The sequence below is a fragment of the Alexandromys fortis genome, unplaced genomic scaffold (genome assembly GCF_014885135.2).
Source record: "Alexandromys fortis isolate MF-2015 unplaced genomic scaffold, M_Fortis_MF-2015_v1.1 scaffold_173, whole genome shotgun sequence".
Lineage (NCBI taxonomy): Eukaryota > Metazoa > Chordata > Mammalia > Rodentia > Cricetidae > Alexandromys > Alexandromys fortis.
In genome coordinates, this window is record NW_026068051.1 from 3,447,210 (window position 1) to 3,465,335 (window position 18,126).

Below are 18,126 nucleotides of genomic sequence, written 5' to 3' on the forward strand. Positions count from 1 at the left end.
TAAATTTCAACAGACTGAAGTTTCCAATCCTCAGGAATTGGCTAGCCATAGGTAAGGCACCTCCTTATTGTGGTTCACACCATAAAGGCCGTTAACCATAAAGAAACACTAAGGGGAGCACTAGGCTTCTTCCTAGAGCACGGCCCGTGTTGCTCTCATCTGCATCCCACACACGACACTCTACACACACACAAGGGTGGATGGTACATTCAAGCTCAAGATTTTATTTTAAAATTCTGGTCCATATGCCTCTCCACAGCATGCATCACACTGGAAGGGCAAAATCCTTAAGAGTTCACCACTTTGGGTGTTATCTTAACATCAACTCTCGTTCTTCTATAAGAAGTATCTCTCCGGCCGGCTTCAGGCAGAAAAGTCGATGCACGTTATTTCCATTGCATAAATTTCACCTACAAGGTGAAGCTTGTCCTGATGCATCAGTAACTTAGGACCACTTTCTTTTCTCACGTCTTTGTTGATTTAATACGTTTGCTAAAGATGGTTGTTAAGTAATCCATGAGAATTCATGCTGGGCTCATAAATTACACTGTGTGGATAGCCTTCTAAGCTATCTATTTTTAACTTTTCTCTTCAAGAGTTTCTTTCTTCTTGCTGTTTTGGCCAGCAACATTTTTCCTGTGAATAGGAAGACATGTTGAGACAGCAACTCTATATACATTTACTTCCATAACCGAGGGCATAAATGAACATGTGCTGAAAGTTATTACACAGCAAAGCATATGAGGCACTGGGAACAAAGATATTAACCAGTTCTCTGTTCAGCATAAAAATCTCTGTCCATATGAGAAATATCACAACCAACTACACTGTTACCTAGCAAGGGACAGTCTGGTCTTGACCTGTTGGTCAAGACATTGCTGTTAGGTGTTCTTTGTGCATGCATTTGTTGTGGGATAATGCTCTTGTACACTATAAAAATTTGTCACTCATATTGGTTTAATAAAACGCTGTCCAATAGCCAGACAGGCAGTATAGGCAGGGCAGCTAGACTAGAAGAATTCTGGGAAGAAGAAAGGCAGAGACACAGTCACCAGCCAGATGCAGAGGGAGCAAGATGAGAATGCCTTACTGAGAAAAGGTACCAAGTCACAATTTAAGTTGTAAGAGCTAATTAATAATAAGCCTGAGCAACAGGCCAAACAGTTTATAATTAATATCAGCTTCTGCATGTTTCTTTGGGACTGAATGGCTGCGGGATCAGGTGGGACAGAAACTTCTTCAGTCTACATGAATTAACTCAAGGGAGCTTCCTAACAACCTACTACTCTCCTTCTCCAAATAAAATAATAAGGTGGAATGTATAAAAACTTGCTGGTCATCACACATTATTAATAAATATTAGGCATAAACACTGACAGTCTGATCCTACAGCCCAGTGAATGGTGAATACATTTGCTAGTGTTAATAAAGAAAAAGGAAAAACTTTGAGACAATAAACAATACTTACACACTACAGTAAGAAGTTCTTTGGAATGTTTGCACATGTAATTCTTGGATCAACTAACACCAAGAACAAAGTCTGTACCTTGAATGAAAGCATTTCCATTATATAATGGGAATAATACTTGAAAGACAAGTAACTTGCCCAAAGTTCCCATTAGAATCGATTTTTAGGCTCCAAATCCAAATCTGGCCCTCATCACACCAGGCTGGGTTGGTTCATAGTGCCTGAAGTGAGGCCCTCTAGACAACAGGGTATCAGGTTCCAAGTTTAATGTGGAAGCTGAGCTGAAGACAGGAACTTTTATGCCCCAAAGCAACCCCTATCTGTAATGATCATGGTGGATCTTGTTCTTATGCTAAGGACAGCCTTTAAGTTAAATTAAACAAAGAATGCCAAAGCACCTTAACTGTGTTGCTAGTACCCCAAGACTGACACCAGTACCCCAAACTCCTCTTGTAGCTAAGTTAATTAGCCCAGAAGAATGCTATAAACATAGGACATTTAAAAGCCAATTACTCAAAATAGTGTTTAATCTAAATTAAAAAAAAAAGATACTGCTGCATCCTATTAAATTTCAACAGCCTCCATCTTCTTCCCCAGCTGACCTTCAGCCTCTAGAGAAACCTCCTTCACAGCTTCCACTCAGTGCCAGGGTCAGCATGTGTTATCTTAGCTCTCAGCTATCCCAAGAAGTAAGAATATATATACTGCATGCCAAATAGTCCTCATGACACTCTAGACAAAGTCCATGCGACACAAAAACTGTACACACTTGCGTGATCACAAACAGACACAAGCCTTACATTATATTAGAATTCATAAAACTGGGAAAGTACCAGTGGAATTTAAACTATTAAACTTCCAAATCTTTACAAGTTTGTGGTGTTTATTCCTCCACGTTAAATCTTAGAACACAAGAAAGCTCTGGGACACTGTGAGCTGTTAACACCTGGAATGAACATCATTTCCACAGTACTAGACTGTCATGCAAGACTCCTATTCTGGGGGCTGGAGAGATGGCTCAGTGGTTAAGAGCATTGCCTGCTCTTCCAAAGGTCCTGAGTTCAATTCCCGGCAACCACATGGTGGCTCACAACCATCTGTAAAGAGGTCTGGTGCCCTCTTCTGGCTGCAGACATGCACACAGACAGAATATTGTATACATAATAAAGAAATAAATATAAAAAAAAAAGACTCATTCTGTTTACAAGGGCGGTCCACACAGCTTCCTACCTAAGATCCTCTAATGTTCTCACATGGCTTGTTTTATAGTCTCTATAACACCACCACCACGTGTTTGCCTAATGGTTTAAGGTAATGGAAGGAAGCATTAGCTTAGTTCACCAAAGCATCCCAGGACACTAAGGGCACTCTCAGGAACACAACAAGAAATCACTAGTTCTAGTACCAAGAAATTTGTGAAAAGTACTATTTCTTTATCTAGAGTAATGGAGCTCAGAATATTCTGGCAAATTCCTACCACAACATGTAGCTTCCTAGCACTAAAAGACAAAACATACCTGTATGTATCCTATAAGACCTCTGCTAACACTCCCTACCCCGCAAAAAAACCCTTAAGCTAAATAGTACTTCTTAAATGTGACAGTGCACCTCAATGTAAGCAGAGGATTATATGAACTCGTGCCCAGAAGACAGAGCTTCAAGAAAGGCTCAATCAACACTTGTCAATGATCCTAACTACTGGCCCCAGTAACATGTCCTAATACAGATAGTGCAGGGCGTGTGCGGTGCAATTCTACCTCACAGCAAACTGTAATCTATTTTCACACATGGGGGGAAACCCAGATGACTAACATATAGATACAGTCAAATTTTAACACTAAAATGTGCAAATTCCCAAATCAGAGGCAATCTGAAACATGTCTATCACATCCTATAATGGATTACCTATCTATTTTAATTCTGAAAATGTATCTTAAGGAAAAACAATGCCAACTCAAATCATGTAGGACTTTTCTTACCATATAGATATAAATACTTACTGTTTGGCTTGCTCTAAGAAATACTTTGGAGTTGTACTAATGCTCTCCCTTTCCAATGGTTTCTTAATCATCTTTTTCTTTTGTTTGCTGTAAGTTAGAAAGAGAGAGAGAAAATTAAACACAAGCTCATTTAGAGGCTAAAGCTAGGTGATGCTATACTCATTTCAATGAACTAGATTAACTGAGAGCTATTTCATAAGGATCCAGGAACTCAACCTTTAGAAACACACTGGCTGTGATGAAAATACACTCTGGGACAACTTCATGGCCTATGTCAACAGACGCTAACACTCTGCCTCCAGGAAATAAACCATTACTAATAAGTCTAAGCATATTTCACTCACTGAATAGTTGTTTTTTTAAAAGAAATCTGAATTTCAAAGACAAAAAAGCTGACAAGGAAATAATATGTTCTAAAGCAAAATGTTTAACAATATCACTTACAACAGATGTACCACGGATGCAGCCTAAATGACAGATGGGCAGGGTAAAACCTGACAGAGACTTTGAGGAGGAAATTCTGACTAAAAAACAAGGCGAGAACAGTCAGACAGCATGTCAGCTGACGCTCCTACAGGAGCTGCACGCTACAGCATGCTCTTTTCACTTCAGGATGTCAAGAGATACCGCTCAGCAAAAACCTGCTCTGCATCTGGACCTTCCCAGCATGCAGCGGGTGACAAGAAAAGCTTTGCCAATGCTGGATGGCAGCAGAGAGCAAAGCTCCAAGTGAGTCACTCAACAATGAAGGTGTGGTAATTTATGCCTGTAATCCCCATAGTTATGACAGACAAGGCAGGAGGATTGCTGTGAGTTTCATACCAGCCTGAGTACAGAGTGAGACCCTGTCTTAAAAAAGAAACAAAAAAATTACATAAATCCTGAAATCCTACAGTACACTGGGCATACTAGGATATTTGGAAGATTAGATGCATTTAAATCCATTTTCTACTTATAATACTTTCAATTTACAATGGGTTTAGTGGACCTTAACTCTGTTTTAAGTCAAGGACCATCTGTATTAAGATTAAAAACATGTAAAGTCAGGCATAGTGGCATACACCTTTAATTCCAGTATTAGGGAGCAGAGGCAGGCAGATTCCTTTGAGTTCAAGTTTAGCCTGGTCTATAGAGTGAATTCCAGGACAACCAAAGTGACATAGCGAAACCTTGTCTCGGGGGGAAAAAAAAAGAACCCAAACAAACAAAAAACCATATAAAATCCAGTAACACACCATTCTGGGATATATATTTAAACTACAAACTAAATAAAGGCAAGAGGGAAGAATCCAAATAAGCAAGAAGCAAGAATGCACGTGTAAAACCCAAAGAGAAGGCTCTGAGTAAATTCAAATGCATACCTTAATAGTTTCTGGAAACCTTTTATGTATTCAGGTACAGGACAACCAGCCTGCTGGATAACATTGGCGACACTGAAAAAGGAACCCATGAACAGGAATGGGTGTTGTTAAACTAATGCACAGAATCAGTCATGCGCAAACCCTGTGTACAGCATAAGAGGAACTAAAACTATGCAAAAGTATTCCAGCACAGTCTTCTCCGAGCGCACCAATTACTGTCAAATGAAGCACACTGGATTTCTGAGCTACATCAACGAGTATCGAGTAGCTTTAGGTGGCAGCTATTTCAAATCCCAATGAAACTAGAGGTAAGCCTGAATTCACTGGGCGACAGTGCTCACTAAAGGGCCGGCACTGCATCCTACATATAACAGCCTATTCAGTCGTCACAATGACTTTATATGGAAAACTGTATGATCCCCATCTCACGGATGGAATCTAATGGTCAGTTACACGGATGCTGGGGTCATCAGTCACATCCCTTAGATCCATCAAAGCCCTTGTAACATAGGCCTACCCACAGACACGTGAAAGAGCAGAGGCTTTGAAGGTATGCATCTAATTCAGGGGACCTGACAAACAGAGCAGGGTGCAACCCCTTTGCACCAACTGCATTTCATCTGTTAGAAATGTGAGGTGCTACCAGTTATCCTTTAACCAAAAATTACTGCAGGCAGCCAAAATGCAGAGAACCCTGGACCTTTAGCTGCGAGTGGCGGCACAATCTGTAAGACTAGCACTTAGGAGGCCGAGGCAGGGAGACGATTGAGTTTCACCAGCCTAGGCTACATAGTGAAACCCCATCTCTGAAAACAAATATGCATAAAAATCTATAATGACAGGCTAAGTTAAGACCTGAGAGTCTAAAAGTAGATGGTACCCAGACTTCAAAGGGCTACAAGTGACTAAAAATAAAAAGTGTCGCTAAAATACTCTTTCCTCTGTGGCAAGTAATTCTGGGACTAAATATAAAACTCCATCTGGCAGCAAAGTAAGAAAAAGGATGCACCATGGGAAAAGAGTGGTGATTGGATGGAGAAGCCATGCACAATATTCGATAACTCAAAACTTTCGTAATGAAGTCAAGTGTGCTGAGACACTCCTCAAACTCCAGGATTGGGGAGGCTTAGGTTCTAAAGTCTGAGGATAGCCCATGCTACTCGGGAACACAGTAAGACCCTGTCATTCACATTCGCTCTCTCCCTCCCCTTAATACCATGCATTAAGTATCACGGCTCAACTGCTGGCTCTCAGATGAGTTCTGCTACTCTGAAATCTAAAAATGTATACTCCCACTGTCAATGCTTCCAAGTTCTAACCAGAAAGGACAAAAACACAGACCCCATGCTTCCTCCTCTGTTTCTTGGGACCGGGTTTTACTATAGAGCCTCTAACAGAATTTGGGACATAGCCATTTTGTATTATCTAGCAATAAAATATACATATAAAAATAATGAAGCAATTTTGTCAGCTGCAACTAAAATATTAAGTTATGCTCCATAATTTACATGCTTCTTAAATGTGGGGGAGGGGTGGTGGAAAGGAGTGATGCTGGAATCAAAACATGCCAGATAAGAGCATCCCAGCCCCAATTTACCTTCTTAATAACGGTTTATCATCTTCAGTGAAAAATGTAACAGCCTTTCCCCTGTTCCCTGCTCTTCCAGTTCGACCTAAGAGAAACCAGACCACAAAATGTTTTTTGTTTTTTACTAGAAGGAAACTCTCAAGGCTCACATAATGGTCACTGAGGTTTGGAGAGATGGCTCATTGGCTATATCACTTGCTGCATAAACATGAAGATATGAGTTCAAATCCCCAGAAACCACGCAGAAGCCAGAAGTAGGAAGATATGTCTATAATCCCTACGTCCCTATGTTAAGATGGGAGGTAGAGACCAGGGAACCCATGGAACTCATAGGCCAATTACCCTTATGTATACAACGAAGGAAAAGAAAGTCCCTGCCTCAAATATAATGGAAATTACGTTGAGGATCAATACCAGATGTTTTCCTCCAACCCTCTCCCCCTACATACACCATGAGCATCACACACATCATGAAATTAAGAAAATGTATGCACACACACACCTAAAAAAGTCACTGGATTTTCACAGAACCAAAAACCAAGTAATGAGTATGTTTAAAGGGAACAGCAGAGGAACTGAGAAAGACGAGTGGGCAACAGGGCAGGAAAACAAAGGCTCACCTATCCTATGGATGTATTCCACTGAGCTGGTTGGAAAATCATAATTGATGACCAGGTTTACACCTTTAAAATCAATCCCTCTTGCGAGCAAGGCTGTACAAATAAGAACCCAGATTTTACCCGCTCTGAAGCTGTGGACTGTGTTATCTCGCTGGTGAAAGAAGAAACATTAAATGTTTTAGTACATTCTAGAATGGAAAAAACAGGCAGTGCATGGTATTTGTAGTACATAGTTGACTTTCTACCTGCTGCTGTGTTCTTTCCGCATGAATGACATCCACATTAATACCTTCATATATGAGCTCATGAAAAAGTTCTTTAGCCCTTTCAATGGACTGAACAAAAACAAGAACAGGTGGATTGAAACCCTAGGAGAAAGAAGCAAAAATTAATACATATAACTTGTAAAAAAGAACACAATCAGTATCTATCTCATAGTATATCTTCAGTTCAGTTCACAAATAACCCAATCAATTTAGTACACTGTCCTGACAAGTTTTATGTCAACCTGAGATAAAAACCAGAGTCATCTGGGAAAAGGGACTATCAACTGAAAAAAACACCACCATAAGATTTGGCTGTAGGCAAGTCTGAAGTGCATTTCTTAATTAACGATTGATGGGCCAATCCACTGTGGGTGGGACAATCTCCAGGCAGGTGGTCCCAGAATGCCATAAGAAAGTAGGTTGAACAAGCTAGTGGGTAGCAAGACATTAAGCAGCACCCTTCCATCCTGCCTGCAGGTGCCGGTTCTGACTTTCAATGATGGACTCTGATGTGAAACTGGAAGCTGAAATAAACCCTTCCTTGAGTTGCTTTATTTTGGTCACAGTGTTTTATCACAGCAATAGAAACTCTAAGACATGCACTTCCACTGCCAGTGTCTAAATCTGCCTCCATCTTCCTCCTCATCCACCCTCTACAATGGGTTCTTTTCATTGTCCTTGGACTGTATTCTTTAACTTACTAATTCCAATAAATGTGCCCTCCTACAATAATGTATGCCCATGCTAAAACCACCACCTCTTAGCCCGAGAACTTTGATTCTGCTCATAATGTAAAAATCAAAGTCTTTAATTCATTGCTTACCTTAACTTCAGAATTTCCCTGTATCTTAATCTTTAGTTCTAGTTGTCTCAATGTAAACAGAATTCCCAATCCCCAAGAGAATCAAGAAACGCCTGAGCATTAGCTAACAGCTCTCAGCACACTGCACATTTGCTGCCAAACCCCCCCCCCCCCCACCTCATGTTTCCAAATGTCCGTTGGGGGTTCTTTTTGTTTCGGTTTATACTTTTTTTTTTTTTTTTTTTGGAATCTCATGAAGAACCTTTTTAACTACAAATGCATGACTAAAAATCTCTGATCTAATTTCACCACATGAATAATACCTGCAAAAATGTTAAATTTCCTAGGGGCAAAATGACACCTTTAAGAATATCAATAAAGGGCTAGAAATATGGCTCAGAGGTTAAAAGCACTGGCTGTTTTTCAGAGGTCCTAAGCAAGGACATGGTGGCTCACAACCATCTATAATGAGATCTGGTGTCCTTTTTTGGCAAGCAGACATTCATGCAGGCAGAATACAAAGACATAAAGCTCTTTGGGGAAAAATGGGGGTTATCAATAAAATGAGGGTGTGCACGGTAGCACACATCTATAATCAAGTACTCGGGAGGCCGAGGCAGGAGGATTCTGTTTTCAAAGCCAGCCTGAGCTTTGAGTGAGATCCTAACTCAATAAAATAAAAATAATCCCAAACAGGAGCAAATATACGCAGGAAAACATTATTTGAAGTACTACATGTAACACATTACACTATTACAATAGCTTTTTGAGATAGATATTGCATCATTTTACCAAAGTGAAAACTGTAGAGTTGGGGTGTATGGAAGGTGAGCTGCCCAAAGGTAGATTGGTACAGGTAGATTTCCATGTTGTGCAGTTCACAAGCCCATGTCCTAGCTCCTACGGCATGTCTCTTGCACAGCCCCCAGATATGCACAGATAAGGCATGTCTCTTGCACAGCCCCCAGATATGCACAGATAAGGCATGTCTCTTGCACAGCCCCCAGATATGCACAGACACCTTTCTTTTCCATCTTACAGCCACCCTAACTGCTCCCACATTTGTGTTCACCTATGGGAACAGATTTCAAAAAGTAGCCTTACAATTTATATTTCTTTTTTGCTCCTTACCCTGAACCCACTAGCAGTTGATTTATTTTTAAATTTTGAAGATTCATCTTAAGTGAATGTATTTTGCCTACATATATGTCTGTGACTATGTGTGTGTGCCTGGTGCCTACAAAAGCCTTGGAACTCAAGTTAAGGATGGTTTTAAGACACCATGTGGGTGCTGGTACTGAACCCAGGTTCTCCACAAAAGCAGTAAGGGCTCTTAATCACTAGGCCACTCAGCCTTTAAACTTTCTACCCAAGGCTTCTACTTAGTACTTACTTTGGGATAAAAAAGAAAACCAAACTCAAGGCATAATTCATTACTAAGTGCCCCAGATCATCTCTAACAAACCAGCAACGATGAGGGAACAGGGGGATAAAGACAGGCAGATGGAGAATCGAGGCACCACCAAGCAGGTCTTCTACTCAAGCAAGGAACAGAAGACTCAACACCACTGGATCGCTAAGAAAGAGTCAACCAACACTAAGCACAATGCAGGAGGATGATAGAACATGAACGCCCTCTAGCAAAAGTCAAGAATGCAGTTCAATATACCTTCTTAACAAGTTCTCTCATGGCCAGAAGTTTTCCAGTCTCAGAGCCAACAAAGAGAAGTTCTTGTTCAACAGTCTCAACTGCAGAATTCCTGGGAAGAAAACACACCTTTTTAAGAATCAAATTTTAGGGCTGGAGAGATGGCTCAGAGGTTAAGAGTACTACTGACTACTCTTCTGGAGGTCCTGAGTTCAATTCCAAGCAACCATGGTGGTTCACAACCATCTATAATGAGATCTGGTGCCTTCTTCTGCCCTGTACGCAGACATATAGGCAGAACATTGTATACATAATAAATCTTAAAAAAAAAAAAATCAAATTTTAGCTGGGCATGTTACTGAGGACCTGCAATACAGCACCTGGGAGGCTGACCCAGGTTTCTGTGCGTTTAGGCTAATCTGTTGGAACACGTAGTAAAGCTCTGTCTCAAAAACAAAACAACAACAAAACCCAAACAGGCCACAGAGATGGCACAGAGGGTAAGGCGCTTGCTATGTAAACTGGTTAGCCAGAGATTGACTCAATTCCTGACAGTGTCCTCTGACCACCACATCTTAGTTTTTGCCTGCTCTAGCGATCCTTCTGAACACTGAGAGGTTTATTGGGCTTAACCACAACAAAAATCTCAATAGACTGTGTATTTATTTAGCATGAAATGCATCTCTACCTCAAACCATTTTTTAGTGCTGAAAAATGGAACAGAGATCTCACACTAAGTAACTGCTCTATCCATCACTGAATTATATTCCTGGTACTGAACAAAATCATGTTTTGTGCCAGAATTACTTATCAAGTGGTTAAATAACACCAGCTTTTTCCATACGATCCTATGTAAGCAAACAATCACAGAAACCAAGTATGGATGGTCACCAACCTAACGGCATAGTTTGTGAATGAAATAGACGTATGATGCTGGGAAAAGTAACATGCAAACATGGGAATCTTTCATTGTGCAATTCTGAAAAAAAAATTCCTTCATTTTGACTTTAAAAAATACATTTCTATCAGTAAAACTTTTCTTGCTTGTTGGTGTCATGCCAAACAACCTATTTTATTAAGTCAAAGCAAACAAACAAACCAACCTTACCTTAAGACAAGTGCGTGGGACAACGTGAAATAACAATTATTTACCTTGCTCCAATGGATACGGTAACGACGTTGTCCAGGTTGAGCTTGCACCACTGCTCAACATCATACGCAAAAGTTGCACTGAACATTGCTCTTTTGACCTTGGGGGATGTGCAGGCCAGGAAAATGGAAGCCAGCTGGTCTCTAAACCCAGTTTTGCCATCTTCAAACAGTTTGTCTGACTCGTCTACTATCAGCCATTCAACACTGAGAAATAGCAAAACAACCTGTGGTTACTGAACTGGAAGATCTGGGACACTTCCCTGAACTGTCAGGATACACGAAAAAAGTCCCATAAAGATGCTGTTTTTGATTCACCTTATCAAATGAGAAAAAATGTACATGAAAAATTAGCAGAAAAACATTATAAATGTAGCTCAGTCACCAATTATAAATCCTCAAAGACAAGCTGTATCAGCAATGACAGAGGATTCCACTGCACTTGCTGAAAGATGTGAAAAGGTCTGGGGAGTTATGTTCTGTTTATCAAGTGTATAATTTTCTTCCTGACCAGTCCTTTTCTTCTACTGGTTAATTCAAGCTATTATATTCTCAGTATCACACTGACACAAGCTGGCAGACAGTATGCACCAAAGGACAATAATCAAAGCAACTGAGAACAAAATGGAACTGTGATGGATGATACTGATTGTCAACCTGACAGGATCCAGAATCACCAGAGACAAACCTCTGGGCTCATTTGTAAGGATTATCTAGACAAGTTAACTGAGGTTGGAAGACCACTGTACAAAACACACCACGGGCTGAGGTCTAGCACTGAATAAAAAGGAGAGAGCAAGTTAGGGGCCGACAGCCATCATTCTCTGCTTCCTAACTGTGGCTGCAAGGAGACCTGGTGCCCTACCTTGTGGCCCCAGTGAAAGACCTATATCCATTCAAACATAAGCCTGTCCTTCCTTCCTCCTTAAATTACAGGTTCTCAAGTATTTAGTCATAGTGACCAGAAAATTAATAAAATGAGCAGGTGAAGGAAAGCCGGAAGAATGCTGTACCTTGTCAGGTCTATCCCTGGTGGATCCTGCTTTAGCAAGTAGATCAGTCGATTTGGGGTAGTCACAAGAATGTCTACAGGGAAAACAAGGGGTGGAAACTGCAAACAAGATGCCTTCTTCTAACTACAGAATTTCAGTTATTAATCTTATTAAGTAGGAAGAGAAGAGTAGTTAAATACAAAAACTCTTGCTTATTAGGAAGTAATGCATATTTCTCCCTTCACCACAGCATAAAACTCTCTAGTTCTTCTACTCTATTTGAGCAGCTTCCCCACCCTTTTGGCTGCCTGAGTCAGAGTCTTGCTGTGCAGTTGAGAATTCCTCAAACTCATGATCATCTTACCCCTGCCTAGTTCCAGGTTAGTTGCTGTGCTTTCTTCCCCGCCCCAGGAGCGAAAGCCAAGGCCTTGTATTACACTCGCCAGGCAAGAGCTGCAGCGCTGCACCACTCAACTGCACTGCCGTCATTCCAACTCTAAGAGCCAGCACTGGGTCATCCTAAGACCAGGCTGGCCTAAAAACTCCTCTGATCCTCCTGCCTCAGCACCAAGACTGCAGGTGTGCTACCATACTTGGCTTGAAAAATAATCTTAAATGAAACTTTCTCAGAGAGCAAGTTAAAAGGGTAGACATGTAATCCATTGTTACCTGCCAAGGCTTTTCCATGATTAGAAATCAAGGGTACGAGGCAGGATTTCCAAGGCCTAGCACTGCTGACATGCTGAGTCCCACAGCTTTCTGTAGACAGCTGTCTAGGGCATGGTAGGGCCTTAATGGTATTTCTAGCCTCCATCCACAACATGCTGTTGGTTCCCCAGCTCTAACTACTACAAATACCCCTTATAGCCAAAGGTCACTGTGGTAACTGGTGGGGAGAATCAGTTGGGATGCAGACACAGATCTTCTGGGTGGAAAGCTATATTTAGCTTCTTCAAAAAAACTAATTAGCCAGACAGTGGTGGTGCACACCTTTAATCTCAGTACTTGGGAGGCAGAAGCAGGAGGATCTCTGTGAGTTCAAGGCCAGCCTGCTCTAAAAGAGCTAGTTTCAGGACAGCTAGGATTGTTACACAGAGAAACCCTATTTAGAACCCCCCCCCCCAAAAAAAAACTAATTAAAGTCAGGCAGTGGTGGCATGCGCTTTAATCTCAGCACTCAGGAGGCAGGTAGATGTTTGAGTTTGAGTCCACCCTGATTTACAAAACAAGTTCCTGGGCAGCAAAGAATACAGATTAAACCTTGTCTCAAAAAAATAAAATAACTAATTAGGAGCTTAGAGACGTGCCTGAGTTGGTACGGTATCTGCCTCCCATGCACAAAAATCTAGATTCCATTCCCAGCACCACATAAACTAGGTGAGGCGGTACACACCTGTGATCCCAGCACTTAGGACTTTCGAAGCAGGAGGGTGAGAGGTTCAAGTTCATTCTCAACCTTGAATTTGATGCCAGCATAAATTATTTGAGACTCTGACTTTAAAAAAAATTACACCCCCATTCACTCTCTCTGACTTGCACTGCAGCAACTCTTATTCAGTAATTAAGACCTTTATTATTTCCAATCCCTTAGATACTCTAAGCAGAAAGTTCTTACCAAACTTCTTAGATGATTTAGGTCCAAATTTCTTAGCTGCTATTGCAGCTTTGTGGATCATATGTATTCTGAATCCTGTACCCTCAGATATTTTAATTAATTCTCTATGAATCTAAAACAAAAAAGTGAGAAAAACCAAAGTCGTTAAGATACTAGGCCAGGACGCACAGCTTCATTTATGCCTTTAACACATTTATTATGAACCCATGGACGAAACCTGCAGTGCTCTGTTGGCTGACCTGTAACACTGAAAAGACTCAATAGTTGCCTGGAGATCCTGAGCTAGTTCCACAACACAAAACCAAATCCTGCCATCTGCTGCAGCTTTCAGAGTGCAGTACTGAACACCCTACTGCAGAGCATGTGGTTACTCCACACACGGGATGTAGAGCTCATTCATCAATGGGGAGCTTCTCCTATCTCAGAGAACGAGGTAGTTTCTTTTATTTTCTTCTTTTCTTTAGACAAGGTCTCACTATGTAGCCCTGGCTGGCCTAAAGCTCACAGAGATCTATCTGCCTCTGACTCCAAGTGCTGGGACTAAAGACAGACGCCACCACACTTGGCTGTTCTCTGAGACAGAGTCTCAGAAATGATGATGACTCTGAAATATTGATCCTTTTTCTTCCACCTTCCAGTGGTGGAATCACAGGCATGAACCACCATCCCCAGCAATATTTCACTTTTCTGAATGAGGAAAACAAATTTTAGCAATGATATATCATCGGACCCTTTCAACCTCAAAGATTGTGCAGCCTTTAGAAAAGAAGGATAATTGTCAAAATCACAGTTCAGAAAATTCTAGACATTTCAAAGACCAAATTACAAAGAATTCTATATATTACGGAATACTGTCTCCAGGCCACAACAGAAGACATTTTTCTGAGAGCTTTACCAACTTAAACAAGAAACATAGCAAAGCAAACATGAATGCATCCTCTCAAAACTCTGTGTCATACCTGGCTGGCAAGTTCTCGCGTTGGGGATATAACCAGGGCTCGAAAGCCTTTATTTACAGGTTGTTTCAGCTGCATTAAAATGGGAATGCTAAAAGCCAGAGTCTTCCCAGATCCAGTAGGAGCAGAAGCCAGAAGTTCCCGACCCTAACAGAAGAGCACAGTAAGTACAGGACAAGTTCAACAAGTTTTCAGAGCCTGGTTAAACAACGTGAGCAGCCACGGAAGCAACAAATAAAACTGAATGAAATAAATCCACCTGTTCACACCCTACCCACCTCTCCACACACCCCCATCTATTGTTTTCAAACACCTCAGGCTTGCCACTGCTGCCCCAAGTGTTTCTGAGCACTGCTACTCACGTACATTAGGATGGCAAGCAGCAGGGACAACTAAAACCCAAAGAGAAGCATAACTACTATTTCAAGTTTTCTCTCCATTAAACTCTGCTACCAAAGCGCATAACACAATTGGCCTTTTATCCCAGTATCTGTACTGATAACTCCCTTGGGAAGATTGTGTTAAACAGCACAATGAGTGAAGATTAGAATTGAAAAGTGGTTAATGACAAGAGTATTCACAGGTGACAGTCTTCAAAGGGGTCACTGTAATTCTTAAACCTTTAAGCTGAAATAATGACAGAAATAATCTAAGAGGGACCTGAGTGCAAATTCAATAAATGTGAGTCAGTAACACCATTCAAAGAAGAGTATATTCTCTTTTCAACACACAAAGCAACGTGAAGAACATAATGGGGTGAAAAGATAACACATATCTTCCATCTACCTTAAGTGAAGGCCAACCTCATTATTTTGTAAATGGGGAAGAGGCAAGGAGGGAGAGAAAAAGGAAGCAAAACATAATATGGTAATCAAAATACTGTTTGGTTTTGCTTTTTTTTTCTGGGTAGAGTAAGGAATGAACAGGCAGGGCACAACTGAAGTTTCTGAGGTATATAGGAATGTACATCTCCACTGGAGAACAATTACACTACGTAGGTTTCACACTGTTCAGACTCATTAACTATCTTAAAGTCTATGTGCTTTATTGTATGTCAGGAATATTTCAATAATAAAGAGTACTGGGGAAAAACCAAGTTGGATTATGTATAAGAACTTTAAAAAAGCTAAGAATAAAAAGACAAAACATAATCTCCATGCTCTGAGGGTTTAAATACTTCTTGACAAAGATTACTTGAGTGTCAAACACAGAGGCAAATACCCAAAGTCCCAGCACTCAAGAGGCTAAGGACCATGGATTCGAGGCAATGTCTACACACACATAAAGGAAATGATCACATCTTGTGAGCAGATTTTACGAGGCACAAACACTTGAGGCACTTTCAAAGCGAATGAAGGACTTAAGGGGGCTAAAGGTGGAAAGGATGTCAAGATAGCAGGAAGAGAATGAGGACACGGGAATGTTACAGACATCCTAGATCTTTGCACTCACATGCAGCATAACTGGAATGGCTTGCATCTGAATTGGTGTGGGCACTTGGAAGCCTGCATCTAGAATGTTCTGGAGCAATCGAGAACTGATTTTATACTCTTGGTCAAGCTGCTGAAATGTAGCAATTGGGTCAGGAAGATCAGTTCCTTGTACATGTATCTTGTGTTTGTTCCGAAAGAAGTTGATCTGTAAATTGAGACAAAGAAGCCACCATGGATATGACCCAACAACAACAGTCTTAGATGTTTTAAAACAGAACAGCAGTAATAGTTCTGGGATAAGCTACGGTGAGACATGAAGCATCCTGCTTAAATTCAAACCCCAGTTAGCACAGATACTAAGTACATTTTGTGGTAGTAACAGCTAGAAGACTCTCACCGATGATGGAACCCACCTGTCTGTGCTTTCAAACTGAAGTTAAGAGATGTGTCACGTACTGTAAAAAGTTTGTCACACTTACAACTTATATGACTGTATAGAAACTTCTAGAAGGCAAGCACTGAAATTATGTTTTCTATCTTAGCATATAAATACCAGTGCTTTTTAATATTTCAAAACAAAAACAGCTAATCAGTCCTTGTATTTCTTAAACCTGAGTGCCAAGGGTAGAGTTTAGTAATACTGACTGGACCACTTCAGCCTCCAGTCCACAGACAGCCCCATTTTGGCTTCTGGGTTACTGAAGCACAGCATAATACCCCCTGAAGGAAGCACTACAGTCTCCATTAGCAAAGTAGACAGGCACAGGAAGCAACGGGGCTATAGTCATTGGTTTTCATGTCCTATATCCTCACCACAAAGTACCCTCCTTAGGAATTTTAACCCTCCACAGGTATAACGGCACACACCTGTAATCCTGACAGGTGGGAGGTAGAGGCAGGAGAATCAGGAGATCCACGTAGGCTACATGAGATCCTATCTCAAACAAACAACAAAAAGAATTCTAACCATGTAATCCCCACAGGAGAAAATACTTTTACACCAGTAAATTTAACACCAAAGAGAAAGGGAGTCAGATTTCATGTTTATCAAAAGAAGTTTAAATATTTGAATTAAAAAACTTATTGCCAGGTGGTGGTGGTGCACGCCTTTAATCCCAGCACTTGGGAGACAGAGGCAGGTGTATCTCTGAGTTCAAAGCCACGCTGGTCTACAAAGCAAGTTCCAGGACAGCCAGGGCTACACAGAGAAACCCTGTCTTGAAAAACCAAAAAAGCCAAACAAATAAATAAAATTTATTTTATGTATATGAATGTTTTTGCTTGTATGTATGTATGAGCACCACCTGTGTACTTGACACCTACAGAGATGCCTGCAGAGGTCAGAGCGGGGCATCAGATCTCCTGGAACTGGAGTTACAGATGGTTGTGAGCTGCCACGTGGGTGCTGGGAACTGAACCTGGGTCCTCTGAAAGAGAAGCCAGTGTGCTTAACCGTCGAGCCACCTCTCCAGACCAAGAAATTTAAAAATTTTAATTCTAACACTAGTACTCCTGAAATTTGAAGAGGTCAAAAACTGTTATATATTTGCACTATATACCTAAAAACAACTGGAACTAAACTCTCTCTACCTGACCTATCTATAATCGTGACCAAACACTTCCAGCACTGCATAGATGGGTATGGAAACACTTCATTACAGTAGAACCTAAACAAATTAGTCTTCCGTCTTAACAAAATAAATCCACAAAATGAAGTCCAGGGAAAACTCTATGTGTACTTTGGGAGGTCAAAATATTTTTCAAACCTTTTCCTTTCTGAGATGTTCCAACTTTCCTGAAGTTAGTTTCTTTTCTTCTTTGGCTTTTTTCTCTTCTTGAATCTTTGCTTCAACAGAGGACGTCCACTGTATAGTAGTGTCAAAGTCTTCTTGTGCATTAATCTCTATAATATATTTTAAAATCAAAAGTTATCAAGTACAACAGTGTTAGGTTTGCCAAACTGGCTACACTTCACACTAAACTGAAAATGTGAAGGGTTAGCAGATCCAACTGGAAACAAAGTACAGTGCACAGAGATCTGGAAACAGGGGTTAAACTCCTGGTGCAGGCAGAGCTCTGACGCTCACCCTCCTCCCTTGGTTGGTTGTTTCAGTTCTGACCATCAAGACAAATGAATGCTTCAAATAAGAGATAAACTGAAAATTGCACAAATAATATGGCAGACAGCTTCTGTTTTTACAAAAAAAAAAAAAAAAAAAAAAAAAAAA

The 18,126-nt window shown here is 40.8% G+C and overlaps 1 protein-coding gene across 1 annotated transcript in view; it reads right to left on the bottom strand.

The window, feature by feature from the left end:
* Nucleotides 1-199: 199 nt before the first annotated feature.
* Ddx52 (DExD-box helicase 52) overlaps nucleotides 200-18,126 on the bottom strand; it is a 21,724-nt gene continuing 3,797 nt past the window's right edge. The window contains exons 3-15 of the mRNA XM_050119564.1: nucleotides 17,665-17,801; nucleotides 15,918-16,103; nucleotides 14,469-14,612; nucleotides 13,510-13,621; nucleotides 11,916-11,988; nucleotides 10,906-11,109; nucleotides 9,775-9,865; nucleotides 7,283-7,405; nucleotides 7,038-7,188; nucleotides 6,427-6,502; nucleotides 4,830-4,901; nucleotides 3,469-3,555; nucleotides 200-636 (exon numbers count right to left, since the gene is read on the bottom strand). Of these exons, the coding sequence (XP_049975521.1) occupies nucleotides 579-636; nucleotides 3,469-3,555; nucleotides 4,830-4,901; nucleotides 6,427-6,502; nucleotides 7,038-7,188; nucleotides 7,283-7,405; nucleotides 9,775-9,865; nucleotides 10,906-11,109; nucleotides 11,916-11,988; nucleotides 13,510-13,621; nucleotides 14,469-14,612; nucleotides 15,918-16,103; nucleotides 17,665-17,801 (1,514 nt within the window). The 3' untranslated portion in view covers nucleotides 200-578. The remainder of the gene's footprint in view (nucleotides 637-3,468; nucleotides 3,556-4,829; nucleotides 4,902-6,426; nucleotides 6,503-7,037; nucleotides 7,189-7,282; nucleotides 7,406-9,774; nucleotides 9,866-10,905; nucleotides 11,110-11,915; nucleotides 11,989-13,509; nucleotides 13,622-14,468; nucleotides 14,613-15,917; nucleotides 16,104-17,664; nucleotides 17,802-18,126) is intronic.